Source organism: Vigna radiata, chromosome 8 (genome assembly GCF_000741045.1).
Source record: "Vigna radiata var. radiata cultivar VC1973A chromosome 8, Vradiata_ver6, whole genome shotgun sequence".
Taxonomy (NCBI): Eukaryota; Viridiplantae; Streptophyta; class Magnoliopsida; order Fabales; family Fabaceae; genus Vigna; species Vigna radiata.
In genome coordinates, this window is record NC_028358.1 from 26,040,701 (window position 1) to 26,057,550 (window position 16,850).

The 16,850-nt window shown below is 35.1% G+C and overlaps 1 protein-coding gene and 1 long non-coding RNA gene across 3 annotated transcripts; one reads left to right on the forward strand and one right to left on the reverse strand.

Annotated features, from left to right (window-relative positions):
• Positions 1–626: 626 nt before the first annotated feature.
• On the reverse strand, positions 627–1,410 carry LOC111242253. The gene is made up of 2 exons (XR_002669056.1): positions 1,192–1,410; positions 627–899 (listed from the first exon to the last, which is right to left on the reverse strand). It is a non-coding gene; the product is annotated as an uncharacterized LOC111242253 (long non-coding RNA).
• Positions 1,411–1,543: 133 nt separating this feature from the next.
• LOC106771679 (late embryogenesis abundant protein D-34) lies at positions 1,544–2,745 on the forward strand. Of its 2 annotated transcripts, none has more exons than XM_022784654.1 (3): positions 1,544–2,199; positions 2,267–2,441; positions 2,509–2,745. In XM_022784654.1, the coding sequence occupies exons 1-2, from the start codon at positions 1,585–1,587 to the stop codon at positions 2,423–2,425; spliced, it is 774 nt and encodes a 257-aa protein (XP_022640375.1). In that variant the 5' UTR covers positions 1,544–1,584; the 3' UTR covers positions 2,426–2,441; positions 2,509–2,745. The 2 variants fall into 2 exon arrangements, with proteins under 2 accessions (XP_022640375.1, XP_014513169.2); XM_014657683.2 differs by having other exon boundaries at positions 2,267–2,421.
• Positions 2,746–16,850: the final 14,105 nt, after the last annotated feature.

Here is a 16,850-nt window from a genome sequence, read left to right on the forward strand (position 1 = left end):
GGTCAAGATAGCACCAAGTTACGAGCTGCACGGAGAGATGCACTAGTTGGAGGGAGGGGGGATGCACTGGTTGGAGGGAGGGAAGGGGAGGAAGACTGGTCAAAGGAAGGGAAGATGAAAATAGAGGGTGTAGGGTTTTTTCTCTGAGTTGCGACAGATAAGGATACTTTTTATAAACCCAATGAATAGGATTACAAATATAGGAGTACTGGAATTAAAAGTGAAATAGAAAGTGCAGGACGAGATCCAGGAGGTGGAGGGAGAATTACTCTATTTTATTACACAAACAACAAAAACTCAATCTTCACTTTCATTACTATACATTTATGAACGTCCACATAGCGCTAACCAATATCTGGCATGATGTTTGAAAAAAGTTAGGTGGACATTCATTTTTGGAGTAAGTACGTCACTTAATATTTTTCTTTCGTTTAACACCATTCCCCTAAGTACATCACTTTCCAATAAGTAACACAGATATATCTTTTAAAATTTGATATTGTGTGATGTTGGAGATTTTAAAGCTTAAGCCTAAATAATCATAACCCAAGTCCAACCCATCATTGTTCCTCTATTATTCAATCATAATAGGCTAGAGTTAACTGACATAACGCAAAAGCACAATATCAAAATACTTAACACAAGTTGAAATTATTGAACATTTTCGTACTTACATTGGTGTATTCAAACATCTTTTCCTATCATATTTAGGAAGACCATCCCACAACTCGATCATTTTAAGAACAATGACGTGACAATCATTTGGAATACTTACAACACCATATATACAAATTATTTGATCAAAACACTAAGACAAATAACTTACATGTTAGGTTGAATAGGAGTAGCAAGATATTGTACTTTAAATGTTAGTTTAACAAGAGTTCCATGTTATGGGCCTGCACATAAATAAGAGAAGTTAAAATATGAACTACATGGTAAATTAACCAAACTAATTACATGTTAAATAGTTTTTTATCCTTTTACGTTCCTGTGTGTGTTGTGCCAGAGTGAATCGAGAATAAATAAGTCCACTAGTTGACATTTTACAACATAACACTACCCATGGTTGTCATTCAGAATTAGGGCAACCAACTAAAGAACAATCAATATAAAAGTAGGTTCATCAACAGATGAAATTGTTTAAAACTTTAACAAAGTTAAATAATGGATATAGGTAAAGTAGCTCACAAGTCAAGATATCTTCTAGGGTAACCAACCGTCCACAATATTGAAGCTGCAAGATTTATTCATAGATTAAGATTCTGATCATTTTTGTAATATCAGATAAAAAATGCACAATGAGAAAATTTGCGAGGGACAGAAAAGAAAAACAAGAATGAACGCTGGAATGTATATATCTGTTGGTGGCTCTAGAACATGGATTCATTACCATGTGTTATGCTCTTGGTGCTCTTCAGCGCCACCTGTTACTCCACACCGAATCATCATCTGTTTCCATTTGACAAGTGTAAACTCCTCTCTCTCGTGTCTTCTCTTCTCGTATCCGCAGAAGGGATATATATATTCCAAGTCTCAACCCAAAACCAATACAAAAAAGACATATAATCCATTCTCTTCACCATGAGCCAGGAGCAGCCTAAGAGACCTCAAGCGGAGAAACATCCAATCGAATACGGCGACGTTTTTGACGTCTCCGGCGATTTGGCATCCCAACCCATCGCTCCAAAAGACGCAGCCCTCATGCAAACTAAAGAGAACCAAATATTAGGCAAAAATCTAAAGGGAGGCCCCGCCTCCGTCATGCAATCCGCGGCCGCCGTCAACGTCCTCCACGGCGACGTCGGTCATGGCGAACTCTCCGCCGTGGCAAGGGAGCAAGGCGTTAGCGTCTCCGAAGGCAAACTGGATGGCCAACGCGTCATCACCGAGTCGGTAGGAAGACACGTGGTGGGGCAGTTCTTTGAGCCCGAGATTCCGATGAAAACCCCGGCCACCGCGCTGGAGCGAGATGCCATAACCATCGGCGAGGCGCTGGAAGCGACTGCGGTGGCCGGAGCGGGCGACAAGCCGGTGGATGAAAGCGACGCCGCCGCAATACAAGTAGCCGAAATGAGAGCCACAGGGAAGAACGAGACAGAGAGTGGGGGGTTGGGCGCCCGGGCCCAGTCAGCAGCCACACATAACACACGCACTTTGCCTCTGTCCGAAAAGACAACCTTGTCTGATGTCTTAACAGTAATTAACCTGTCTTACCTCTTGTTTTTCACCAAGAATGAGAAATTAACTGTTACTGTGAATGTAGGATGCGAGGGAAAAACTGCAAGCTGATAAGGCGGTGACGCGAGAAGATGCAGAGGGAGTGATTGGAGCTGAGCTGAGGAACAAGTTGGACATGAAAACTACCCCTGGTGGGGTCGCTGCGTCCATGGCTGCAGCAGCCACAATTAATCAAAAGAGTTAAGTTTCTTAAATACTAGGTAGTATCTCTTTTTACGTTGTATGAGAATATTATTGTAGATTTTCATGCTTGTGTGAAACGTGCAGGGAAATAAGGGATGATACATGAAGATCTTACATATATGGCAGAGCTTAAGCAAATAAATCAAGTCACTCTGAGTTTGACTTGGAACACTACGCTACTTCTACTTCTAAAACTTTTTAGTTTGAACACTTTTTTTGTATGTTTCACACTCTTTGTTACTTTGTGTACTCGGATCCTCCTACTTTAATGGTAGTGTTGTTTCTTTTTTTTTCTACAAGAAAGATAGATTCATTGCTTTCCATGGGAAAGGGAAGGGAATTTTGGGCTGAATAGGCCCATAGCTAACTTCTATGATAAAGACCGAAACCCTATATGTAGGTGGGCTGACAAAATAAAATAAGAAGCATTTCCTAACAAAAACATAATCAATATTTTGATTAATCCTCCTATTTCCTATGTAACATTCTAAAATATATTTTTAATAAGTCAAAATTTTCGATTTTCTTCTAATACCAAACTTTAAAGTCAAGCTAAAAGCCACAAATTTAATTCATTTTCAAAATTTAAACACAAAGAGGCATCGTATATATCATTTTTACGGGCTAAACTCTAATCTAGACTTGGTTGAATAAAACCTGGAGAAAGCTTGTTAAATTTTTACGAGCTAAACTCTAATCTAGACTTGTTTGAATAAAAGGTGCTCAACTTTTAATTTTTGGTTAGTTGGAAGTTGAATGTGGTAAAAGAAAAAATAGTTTGTATGGATTTTACGCTAACTAGCTCCAAACCTGTCTAAAAAAGATTTATATTGAAGAATAGGGCTAAAGTGTAGGTACTAGTGATGATATTGTTTTGGGTGTCCGACAGAAGCACGCCCTATGATTTATTTGATGATTAACTTGTGGATTACTTTCTATAATTATTTTCTAGTAAAGAATTGAATTGTGACAAGGTTAAAATAATGGTTTTTCCTTCCTCCACGTGAAATCCATGATTGTTGAGGGGACGTAGCAAGGAAAAAGAAAGAATAAACATAGCTTTTGCGAATGAGAAAAAAAATGAGTAAGCATTTGAATTTAGCAGTTTGTATGGTGACGAATAAAAGAGCATGTGCAGTGAAATAGCCAAGTTAGAAAAAAAGCATATCTTTCTGGTAAAGCCTTTAATGCATGAATGGCAGGCAGAGACAGATGATGAGTCCAACACATCATCGCATGCTATTTCTATCCAGCGATACGTGATACTGACATACCCACGTTCAGTCTGCTTCAAGTGGGACACCATACACATAAACATTCAAATTCAAAGCTAAACCAAACTAAGATCAATTTAGCTCATCAAATAACAACACTCTCATCAATTTACGATAAAACAAACGAAACAAAACAAACTCAACCTGTCAATCCATGCAAGGACACTCTGTCAATCTTCCTATCTTCAAATCTTGATTGCAATCTTCGGATATCTTCCTAAACTATTTATCAAAATCCCAGTCTTCACTAATTAATGATTCTGTAATTAAATCCAGTGATATCTGCACGCTTGAGGTTGAGTTGTTCATGCTGCAAATCATATCATTCTGCACAATTAATCATTCTTCTCCGCCACTCTTAGACTGTTAAGGGTGTCGGTTTCGTACCAATATCATATATATATATATAATGGTATACACATTATAGAAGAGGAAAAAATAAATATTTATATTTATATGAAGGTACAGTGGAACACTATTGGTGCATGAGTGAGTTGGTAAGTGTGCATGTGGACAAATGCAATTTATATACTGTTACACAAGCTCATTCTCAGTATATGTATGGGATTGAGTAAGACTCATGAAGACCCTTGTCACTCAATGATGGGACTTTTGTTCATGGGAGATAAACAACAATTAGATTAGATAAGAGGCTAAAATATACAAAGTTTAGTGTTTTTTCTAATATAATGCTATAAGTGTAATATATACAAACATATTGATACTATTTTTCTAGTATAATACTATTTTTAACCTAAAATTTAAGATTATTATCTTTATATAATATTTAAATTTTTAACGCTCTAACTCTCAACACAATGCTTTTAGTAGATTTTTTTCATCTATGTCACACTCAGTTATAAAGAATCTATTTTAATATACTTACATTAGCTCAGAGAAAGTAAAAGACCGAATGTAGTACCTTCTGCTGAGGAGATTGAATCGTGCTTATGTCTAGAAATGAATAAATAAAATTATATGACAAACATAAGTTATTGTTGTTGGACACATGAAGTACGATCATATGAGGACATATATAATATAACTCAATTTTTATATTTGGCGGTGCATGTGTTAATGGGGCAATAATATGAGGCGAACATTAGAGATTGTTGAGTTCAAAATTCCTTTTTAAGAGCATTTTTCTGGCTACACTATTTTTTCATTTCGAGATTATAAAAAGAAAAAAAAGAAGAGACTGGTAGCTACTAACGAATTTATTTTGTATTAGTATATCATTGTATTATTAAAAAATGTAAAAAAAAAAAGAAAAATTATTTTATCGAATATGGGATTTAATTTTAAATGTACGTCTAATGTTGTGTCGTCAGATTTTAAAAAGATGTTGAAATATGGGAAGGTGAAGGGCGCGTTTGAATTGTGGAGTGATGTTTTGGAAAGGAAGAATACGTTGGTGTTAGGAATTTGGTCCTTGGCTTTTTCTTTTCCTCGTTATTGAGAAGGACGCACGTTTAGATTCACTTGCTTCTGCACCTCTGCTACTTCCACTTCACTCAACAGTGTCTAACGTACCTCAATCATTGCTATTACATCACCATTTTCACAACCTATCGTAAAAAAAAAAAAAATTGTTAAAAGAACTTTTTCTTTATACAAAATAATATACTTTTACGTAAATAAATCTTTTATATTAATTTGATTATATAATTTTTTATTTTTATTTGGTTAAATATATGTTTTGGTCCTCATATGTCAAATTCTCAACTGGGTCTTCATATTTATTTTTGTCCCAAATGAATCCAAATATTTATTAATTTAAGACAGTAAAACCTTTTTCGTTAACTGTTCACTGACACTGTTTAATTGTTGCTGACGTGGTGATACTAATCTGTGTGATATTATTGTGTGGAAATAAATTTTAATTGATAAGATGAAATTAGATAAAATAAAAGAAAATAAAAATAAAAACCATCCAAATTAGGGTTTGAAAGCGTAGGTTCTGTCTTCGTAATGATACTTTGCACAATTTTGGCAGGAATGGCTACAATAAATCTGCAGTATCAGAGAGCCCTCTTCACCGTTGCTCCTTTTTTTTTTTTTTTATCTTTTTCCATTGCTCACCCCTTTTCCAGGGATCACAAAATTCACTACCATAGGGTCTCCATTTCCAATTCAACTTTGGAATTTTCCGCTACCCATTTTGATCCCAATCCTGAGGAGTTGGCGCGTGGGTTCCATGTTCCACATCATCTTTCTGACGCTGGTGGTGCTGCGGTGCCGGATTCCGTCGCAGTTCGGATACCGCGTGTTGCTGCGGTGGCTGAAGTCGCGGTTCTGGGCGAATTGATATGCGAATTAAAGATCACGACTTAGGGTTTTGATTTGGGGCTTTCCTTGGGTCTTTTGTATTGTCTTGGTTGCAGGTTTGAATGGGAGGCAACGCGTAGAGATTAGAGAGGTTGGGGTTTTAGGGTTCTTCATGATTCTGGGTTGGTGATGAAGGCGCGACGTGATTTTGGGTTTTTCTGGGCGGTAGAGATGAACTGTGTTTGTTTTCTGGGTTTGCAGGTGAATGACGATGGTGGCATTCAAAAAGTTTGTGCGACGGTTTGGGTTAACTGTGCGACGCCTCTTCTTGGTTATGGGTGTCGTTTTGATTCACGCTTTGATTCGCGTTTGGGATGCGTTTTGTGGTTTCTTGCCTGATGGTTGGTTTCCGAATTTTGGGGGTTAGGGTTCGAAGTGGGTTTTTGTTTTTTTTTTCTTTTATTTTGGATTGGATTCTGTTATTGGGTGTTTCACCCTGCACTTCGACTATCTCCGATGGCGAGGAGCGATGGTGACAGCGGTTGCCAGAATCAGGGCCTTGACGGGATTAATGAGTCAACCAGAGGAAGAAGAAAATATATAACCAGTCATACAATTAAAAAATATAAGATAATACCACATCATATAACACTTAAACGAAAATTTCCACGTAATTGAATCAATACAAATGACCTACTAATGACTCCATCCACGTAATCAAAATTAGACGGCGTCAGTTCAAAATTAACGGAAAGGACTTTTGTTGGCTCAAACTAACAAATATTTGGATTCAATTGGGACAAAAAAAATATGAAGACCCAGTTAAGAATTGAACACAAATATGAGGACCAAAACATATATTTAACCTTTTTATTTTCTTCTTTTTTAAAAAATATAAACATTTATTTTTTATGATATTTTATATTCATAATTAAATAAATATAAAAATATGTCATTCTATCGTTTCATATCAAACCCTTCCCTTTTCTGTTTTTTCTTATTTAATATTATCATGTTATACTATTCAATGGAAATTAAATAATGTATTTAAAGAGAATTTATATATATTAAAGTATAATTATGTAATTGAATTTTAATTATTGTTTTCGGTATGTAAGATAACTTAAAGGTAATACCGTATATATCTCAAGAAAAAAATAAATGAAAGAAAATAATAGAAAGGGACATCATTTCAATCTCCAAATTATCTTCGTCTTATCCTAAATTTTGCACTTCTAGAATATCACCAACAAAATGTATTAGAGTTGTTGATATTACAACAACAAAAAAACAACGGCAAGTACTTTAAGATCCCACTACACAGTTTATGGCAATGTCCAAGTTCCTTTATTTGAAGGAGAAAATTATGAATTGTGTACTATAAAGATGGAAACTTTATTCACATTTTTTCTGTCTAAGAGTTAATGCAAACAAACTATAATAATCAAGTTATGTTTTGGTTGTGGAGTCGAGCTATCATCAATGCTTATATAATTTGTCTTTTTGGACATTCGTTAGGTCCTCCCTTCCATCTTCATGTCGTCAACTCCGTTCGTTCCGTCCGTTCCGTTTTTGGATTCGCTCCTGATGTGAGTCCGGTCGGGCACCTGTCAAAGGTCTTCCGACGATCGAGTCAGTGCATTGTTCACTCAATAAAGGAAGAACAGTAATGAATGTGTAGTAAAAATGAACCAACTACCTCATGCCTTTGACCTCCATTTATAGTTTTTGCCATGGGCCCATGATTAGGAAAATCTTAATCACGACCCAATACTGGCCCAATATCCTTAATCACGTTTTACCTTAATCTTGCTTTAATGTTGTCCTTGACGTGTCACCGTACGGTCGATCCGGGATCGATCGTGATTGTCGTGGACATTACATTGGAACGATACAAACAAGGTTAACATGTTACCGGTGGAAGGATGTCGTGACTACGCCGAGCATAGTGGACGGTCGTCCATTCAAGGACATCCGATAAAATTGGACCGATACAGACAGGGTTAGCATGTTACCGGTGGGTATATGTCGCGACAGTGCCGAACATTCTTAATGACTTATCATATGTCGTTCGGTCCCTATGGTACACAGGCCTCCCAAGCCCTAAGCAACGTAGTTGCTGTAGGGTTTGAATACAAGTCCCATTGGCCGTGGGTTGGACCGCTGAATGATCACCAAAGACGTGAAAACTTTTGGGCGAGAAAAGACACGTGTCGTTTGTAGGGGAACCGTTAATCCCTGGCAGTTGTAACATCCACATATTTGGGCCGTTGAGCGTGGTAGCCCTGATCGGTGACGTTGCGTTGCGGTGTTTCAAAAAAAAATTCTATAAATATGAGTGTTGTGGACTTTCATTATCACGTCTCTTCATTTCTTCTCCTTCAAGCTTTCCGACATTCTTTCTTCTCCCAGGTAATAAAATGACCATTGTTGAGGTTGAATCCTCGTTGGAGTCATCGAGTCGAGGCGGTGGCGGCGTGAGGAGTGGTGGTGGGTAGCCTTTAGATTCAGTATCTTCGTCGCCTCGGGAGAGGTCTGACCAAGCGGGAGACGAGCGACTTCCGTCTTTTGAGAATGGTGGTGAAGAGGGTTCAGGTCCACAATCTCCCAAATTTGGGGGGGGGGGGATAGGATTCTCAACGACATTCCTATTCATCTGCTGAAGGGGGAGGGGTTATTGTCAACCCCGTCCCCCTGGTTCCGGTTGGTGGCTTGCTAGAGGTGAGGAGGTATATCTCTTCATTAGATGAAAATACATTGAGTATTGGACAACTTTGGAAGCATTATTCCCTTCGATTTAAAAATTAAGAATGAATACCTTTTTATTTGAAAAGAAAAATAGTTGATGTGGTGAAAATGACAAATAATAAAAGTTTTCCACTCTCTCTTAATTATGAAAGAGAAAACTTAATGGCCAGAGAAGAAAATGATTTTTGTATATGGTATAAGAGCTAAGCCACTTAAATTACAATGGTTTTATTTTCAAAAGAATATGGTGTTTTGGCTATCATGAGAAGAAAAATGAAGTGAGCGAAGGATGCATATTTGGCAAATAGTCATTCCTGAAGGAAGGGCCAAGAGAGATATCCACCAAATCAGCATGTAAGTCTTGCAATTTGAAAACTTGTTCAACTTTAATCACTTCATTAACACGTGACATTTCATCAACTCATGGAACTTCCAATTCTACATCATCATATTCTATACGACCTCTAGGCTTTGTCTTGTTGCAACACACCAACCGCGTTTGTTAGTGTGATGATGGATATGGTGCATAATACATCTATTGTACATTATGTGCAACGATAAAAGGATCAAATGACATATATCTTTTATCCATTTGAATATCCACATTATCATATTTTGAATCCACTTTTATATCTCTTCTTAATGGATCAAACCAATCACAATAAAATAATGCAATTTTTATCAAAGGTTAAAGAATTGTACTTCACCTCATATATAAGTTGAATAACACTATAAAAATCATCTTCACCTCCTTCTATATCACCATTTACGTGAACTCTATTATTTACCATTCTTTTTTCCTCATTCCATGCATGAGTGTGAAATTTATACCATTTCCAAAGATTGTGTTATTTTTTTACACACTTTAATGGAACAAGTGATAAATCTATGAGGAGTATATTCCTCACACTTAAAGGCTCTTTATGAACTTATAAATATAAGTGTGAACATTTTGATGAAATAGTTAAATAAGTCATGCAAAAGTAAATTATAGAATTTGAAGATTCATACATGTCCCTTAAACCTCAAAGGAAAATCTGCATGTATCTGAGTTGAAGCATTTGACTTAGTGATTTGATTAGTTTGTAAGAAATAATAACCCTATAAGGGATCTTCTTTGACCATAAATGGCCATGGCATTTGTCATGGCTCTGTATACCGTTTTTCTCTTTCAGTAAATTGATTGAATTTATTACATGATAACAAGGATAAAGGTAAACTAAACAAAGTATAGAATGGATAAGAGTAATATATTAAAACAAAATTAGTAGAAACACATTTCACTAAACACATTGATGGTTAAAATTTATCTAAAATTACAACAATCAGGAAATAAGTTAGTTGTGACATCTATCAATCTTTGTGATTTTTAATAAATTAAAATAGCAAAAAAGAGTTGGTATATAAGAATGTGTTAGAGTGTGATATATTAGAGAATGTGCAACTCCGACCACTTAAATACAAGTGTTCCACTCCACTAGTTATAAATATTCTAAATGAAATAAAATTATAAAGGAAAAAAGAGATCCTAGTATTTTTCATTGACCTTTTTCGTCCATTTTCATCCATGTCACTAAAAAATCCAAGAGAAAATAGGGGCTTATTTTATAACAAACATCACAAGATAAAAAATTGTTATTGAAACAAAATTTAGAAAGGAAGGCACTCACCCACCCATCTCATCTTAGCTATGTTACACATTATCAAAATTCTAAATTGTTATAATTCTTCTTACCTATCCCTATACTTCACTTCAACATAAACAAATGCTTGTACAATACCATCTAAATTTTGTTTCTCCATGTAGAAAATCATGTGGGCTGGTTGTTTATTGGATATGGAGATTCTAGGTTATTTTAATTTCTATATAATAACTTATTCTTTTTACAAATACAATAATCCACAAGACATGGTTTGGTTCCTTCCAATTGCCCCTCTATAGTCTCAAACATTTATGTGTTGTTTCTACATTTCCCTTATGCTCCCATTCCATTTTCTCATATTTGTTGTAGTAAACCAACAAGGAGAGGCTTTTTTTCTTTTTTTCTTTTTATCATGGAGGACAACCTTGAACTTTTTCTACTAATCAGCCTCAATGCCTTACATAATAACTTTAAAACATTACAAATTCATACCTAAGGTATAGGTTATTTAGCTAGGATTTAATCGCAACTTTAAAACATTTTCAAAATTTATTTTTTGTATAATTATTTTATTATAATTTGTATGTAAAATTTGTATATAATATATCTATTTACTTACATACAAATAAAATTAGTATTACATATGAATTGTTTTGTTTGAAAATTGTCTTTTCCCAACTCGCCAAGTTTACATATGGATATTTTCTACAGACATAAGTCATCAATTTATCTAAATGTTACCTATAGAAAAATTAGTATGTTTTACAAATTTACATATGGATTTAAATATGTATGTAATATTTGTACATAATTAAAGAAAAAGAGAAGTAAAATTGAAGTTTTGTAAGTCATAGAATCAACATGTTAATTAATAATTTCACTAAAAGCTTTTTGGAGAGAGTTTTTAGAAAATAAGATAAGCTATTAGGAGTTCAATAACAAGACATTAAAGGAGACAATGTTGAATAATGATTGTTACAAATTTTAATGGATATTGAATGCATGAAGGAATCTCAAGAGCATTTACTAATAGTCTTTGTATTCTCTGTTTAAAAGAGAACTTAAATATACTATTATCCTTAAGAAAAAAATAATTGAAAGGAAAATTAGTTTAATTCTCAAATTATTTTCCTTTTATCATAATTTTTTAATCCCAAAATGTAACATTTCAATTAACAATGCAAAATTATCAATCAGGACATTGTATAATTGTTATTCAACAAGCATACAAAGAGTACATAAATTATTTCATTTACGGTCATCCAAAAGAAAATGTTGACACCAAAATAACTATATATACAACCCGAAACAAAAACTGTAAAAGGCTAAGAACAAGAGAGTCTTTAAAAAGAGTATGAAGTGTATTCAACACCTATTTCCTCATCTGTTCACAACAAATAATGGTGGTCAGTGCAAAAACGAGAAAAACAGATAATACACACATACACACATATGTATCAATACACACACGCATGCGTACACACACACATACACACACGCACACGCACACACACACACACAAGATTTTACCCTAACGCACACAAGATTAGTCCTTTAAGCCATCATATGAATCCTGAATTCATTCTTAATGACATGACCATTCTAATCCACTCACAAAATAACTCATTCTACTTTACATAAGTCTTGAATGGACATTAGGGTATCATGAAAAACCTCTAGTACCGACTCCTTGCATCAATACATACACTAAAGAAACACCATTACTGAACCTCCGCACAAGTTTATTGAAATTACACTAAACTCATACTTCCATCCATAAACATGATTTTAAATCAAATTTCCAATACCAAACAATTATCTATATTTGTATTCGTCCATCCTAAGTAATATCATGCTCATGATCAATTATAACCATCATATAATTTCATACATGTTCATTTTCATTAACAAGCCCATCATCGTCACAATTTCATACATCATTATACACATTAATATTTATTAATGAATCCATAAGCAATTCTATAAGCAACCACATGCCTTCTTTTATTCGAAGATCAAACCAAAACCACATAGGAAAAGTAGAAAAACAGGGTGGTGCCCGACATAGGAAAAGTGGTTCCCAGCTCAACAACCCCCTGAAACCCATCATTTAAGTGCGTACAACGGTCCAAAAGTGACACCCAATATCCCTAAGTCAATGTTCGTTGTCTCGATGACGCATGAGATGGATCGGTGACATACTTCCTTTAGTTCTAGCACATGAGATGGATCAGACACATAATTCCTTAATTAAGAAACATGAAACATCGAATGAAGATTGGCCAATTAAGGAGGAGAGCCAATCTCGTAAGCCATTGGTCCAATTTTTCTCAAGATCTAATATAGGCTAATGAACTTGAGAAGCTTTCTCGAATAGATAACATTTCTTATACTAATGGTTGGGGTTACTCTTAAGATTACATGATGCGCAACTGCAAACTGCAAGGATTTTCTCCTCTTATCAACATAAGATTTTTCCTACTTTTCCAGGCCTTCATCCTTTCATGTATCTTATTCACCTTTTCTTTGGTTTGCTTTAACAACTCAGTTCCTACCAACACTGCCTCTCCATTTTGGTAGCAACACATAGGAGTTATGCATCGCCTACCATATAGAGCCTCATGTAGTGTCAAACTAATACTTACCTGATAACTATTGTTGTAGGTGAACTCCACCAAAGGAAACACTTCATCTTATCCATCCAGATGATCCAACTCATAAGTCCTCATCAAGTCCTCCAAAGACTGAATTATTCTCTCTAACTGCCCATCTGTCTAAGGATGGTAGGCATAACTAATCCTCAACTTGCTACCCAAGGCATCTTGTAGGGTTTATCAAAATCTAGAAGTAAATCGTGGATCTCTATCTGACACAATGCTCGAAGGCATTCAATGTAGCATCACTATTTCGTTTACATACAACTTTGCCAGCTTTGTCACAAACATCCTCTGTTAGTTGCTACAAATTAAGCACTCTTTGACAGTTTATCCACTATCACCTAGATGGCATCATGACCTCTCACAGATCGTAGCAAATGGGTAACAAAATTCATAGTCATACTATCGTATTTCTTCTCTAGTATTTCTAAGGGTTGCAACACCCCATCAGGTCTTTAATGCTCCACTTTCGTCTTTTAATAGGTTAAATAAACTACTAAAAATTGTGCTACATCACGCTTCAAGCCACCAAAAATATTCCTTAAGGTCTTGGTACATCTTAGTCATGTCAGGATGCATGCTAAGACAACTATTATACCCTTCCTCAAGGATTTGCCTTTTCAATTCTGCATTGTTTAATACACAAACTTTTTTCTTCAAACATCAAAACATTGTCTTATCGCATCACAAATTCCTTAGCCTATTCGGTGCCAAACAACTTCACTATCTTTTGTAGACTAGGAATCTGACAACTAACTCTTTTTTATCAAACTTAGAAAATCACTAGATAACTACATCTAATGAAATTTGCTCCCAACTTTTCTTGTAGCTTCATATCTCTAAAATTATTTACTAACTCAAGCTTTTTTATCATCATATGAGATACATGCATCGTCTTCCTATTCAAAGCATCAACCACTACATTCGACTTTCTTGAAGGGTATAGTAATTGAAAGTCATAATCTTTCAGAAAATTTATCGATCGCCTCTACCTCGTATTCAAGCCTTTCTAATCAAACAAATACTTCAAACTTTTATGGTCACTAAATACTTCGAACTATGCACTAGAGAGGTAGCGCCTCCATATCTTCAAAGCAAAAACCACCGTAGCCAACTCCAAATTATGAGTAGGATAATTCTTCTTATAAATTTTTAGTTGCCTTAAAACGTAAGCCACTACCTTCTTATCTTGTATAAGCACATAACCTAATGCTTGGTGAGAAGCAAGACAGTAAATCTTAAAGGATTTACTTTTGTCAAGGATTACCAACATTGGATCACTTGTCAAACTTTGCTTCAACTCTTGAAAACTTTCTTCGCACTTGTCTTTCCAAGAAATTAGTTGATCTTTGTGAGTTAACGACGCCACTATTTTAGAGAATCATTCTATGAATCTCCTATAATAGTCATCTAGATCTACAAAACATAATATGTGTCATAGAATTAGGTTATTCCCATTGCAACATTACTTCCAGTTTAGTTGGATCCTCCGCTATGCCCTAATATCACATGCCTCAGAAAATGATCATCCTTCATCCAAAACTCACAATTAGATAGTTTGGCATACAACTTCTTCTCTCTCAAAATGCTAAGCATTGTCCTAAGATGTCCAACATGCTCCTTATGAGTTTTGGAGTAGATACAAATGTCGTCTATAAAAACCATAACAAATTTATCTAAGAAAGGTCGAAAGATCTTGTTCATATGATCCATGAATAAGGCAAGAGCATTAGTCACACCAAAAGGAATAACTACATATTCATAATTTCATATCTAGACTTGAAGGCTATCTTCTGGAGATCCTCAACCTTTACAAGAATTTGATGATATCTTGATCTCAAATTTATCTTGGAAAACATCACAACATCATTAAACTGATCCATCAAGTCATTTATCCTTAGTAAGGGGTACTTGTTCTTGATGGTAAACTTATTCAACTGCTAGTAGTCCACACATAGTGTAGAACTATCACCCTTCTTCTTCACCAACAACACTAATGCTCCCCATGGTGACACACTTGGCCTTATGAACTATTTCTCCAACAACTCCTCTATCTTCTTTATCTCAATCAACTCTGTTAGAGCCATATGATAAAAGGATATTGATATTAGACTTACTCTTAGTACCAGATCAAAAGAGAACTTCATTTATCTCTGAAAAGGTAACATTAGTACTTCATTCAAAAATGTATCTTCAAACTCCCCCACAATAGGTATTTGTGCACCTCTATCATCTTTAATAACCTCCAAGTGAGTCAAGATATTAAAGCATTAAATCCCTTCTTTGGCTTCTTTCAAAACATAATGATAGGACAATAACTTTGACTCGAATGCATTAGGAAACAATAACTTCTTACTTCAATCAATAAGAATGCGGTTGGTAGACAACCAATCCATTCCTAAGATCACATCCGACCCTTGTAGGAGTAGGTAAATAAGATTAGCCTTGAACTTACACCCATCTACTATCATTGGAAATCTAGCACATAACTTAAACATCTTGACCAGACTTGAAGCTATAGTAGATATCAGTAGATCATACTATTGTTTCGTCACCAATAAAGCCAACTATTGAACACAAGATTCCAACACAAAAAGAATGTTTCGCTTCAAAGTCATACAAAACACACAAATTTATACCAGCTATAACACAACATCCAACTATAAGGTTGCCTGAACTAGTTACTTTTGTTCCGGTCATAGCATAAAATCTCTGTGATGCCTGAGGTCTGTCACCTCTCTTCTTCTACTAGAACTATGGTTGAGTTTGTATCACTACACTCTTGCTAGAAGAACAATCTCTTTCATAATGTGCTACCCTCCCACATAAGTTTCATTTCTTGTAACCAACAAGGCGTGGGCATTCACCTTTGTATGGGTTCGTCCACAATAATAACAATGTATCCTATGGTTTTGGGACTGCTACTGGAAAGAAGTTTCCCTAAACCCCTGAGGGTGAAGCCTGCAGTAAGGCTTCTTCCTCTCTTCATGTTTAGGTTTAGACTCAAACGATCCTTCCTCTCTTCATGTTTAGGTTTAGACTCAAACGATCCTTCCACTCTTAATTTTTTTTCCCAAGTAAACTACACATGCAATTTCACAATTCAGAATACAACTCACCATTCATTTTAACACGTCAAAACGAAACTCCATAGGAAATTAGTTAAGGTAGCTTCTCTCACCTTAATATTAGCGTCAAAACATATTTACAACACCCACAAGCCTTTCAACTCACTAAATCTCAAACTTAACCTAGAGGCAATGTAAAAACAAACAGATCAAACCAAAAGGACCACTAATAAGAAAAAAAGTGAAAAAAAAGACTCTAGAAGCACATGCAACCCAATAAGAATTGTTTGCAAAGCCAAAAACAGATTAGATATTAAAAGAGAACAAAATTTTCAACTTACTTGAAAGGAAATTTTATTCCATTAAACTTAAAGAGTTTTCTACAATGAACTCAACATCACAAAGAAGATGGAGATTTGAGTTAAGAAAATGAAAAACATAATGAGTTAAAGAGAAACTAAGGTTAAATTGAGAAAGAAAAAAAAAATTCTGAGTTTGAAACTTTAAAAGTGAATAATTTTTTAGGCCTTTTAAATAAAAATAGATTTAAAATTTTAAAAGGGTTTTACACAAAACATTGCAATTAAAATAGCACCAACATTCTTAAGTCTGGTGGACATCATGTCAATGAAAATGATCAAAGGTAACATCAATTGTTGGGAGAGTAGGAGTATTAATGTAATTATTATGCAAAGCAAGACAATGAAAAAAAGGATTAGAGTGGGACCGAATTAGAGAGAAGGCTTTTATTATGGTATCTTGTATGAA

Excerpts from the sequence above, each read along its gene's own strand:
- LOC106771679 (XM_014657683.2), top strand. The coding sequence starts at position 1,585 with ATGAGCCAGGAGCAGCCTAAGAGACCTCAAGCGGAGAAACATCCAATC. Across the intron at positions 2,200-2,266 it reads CCTTGTCTGATGTCTTAACA|GATGCGAGGGAAAAACTGCA; the intron begins GTAATTAACCTG and ends CTGTGAATGTAG. Across the intron at positions 2,422-2,508 it reads GCCACAATTAATCAAAAGAG|GGAAATAAGGGATGATACAT; the intron begins TTAAGTTTCTTA and ends TGAAACGTGCAG.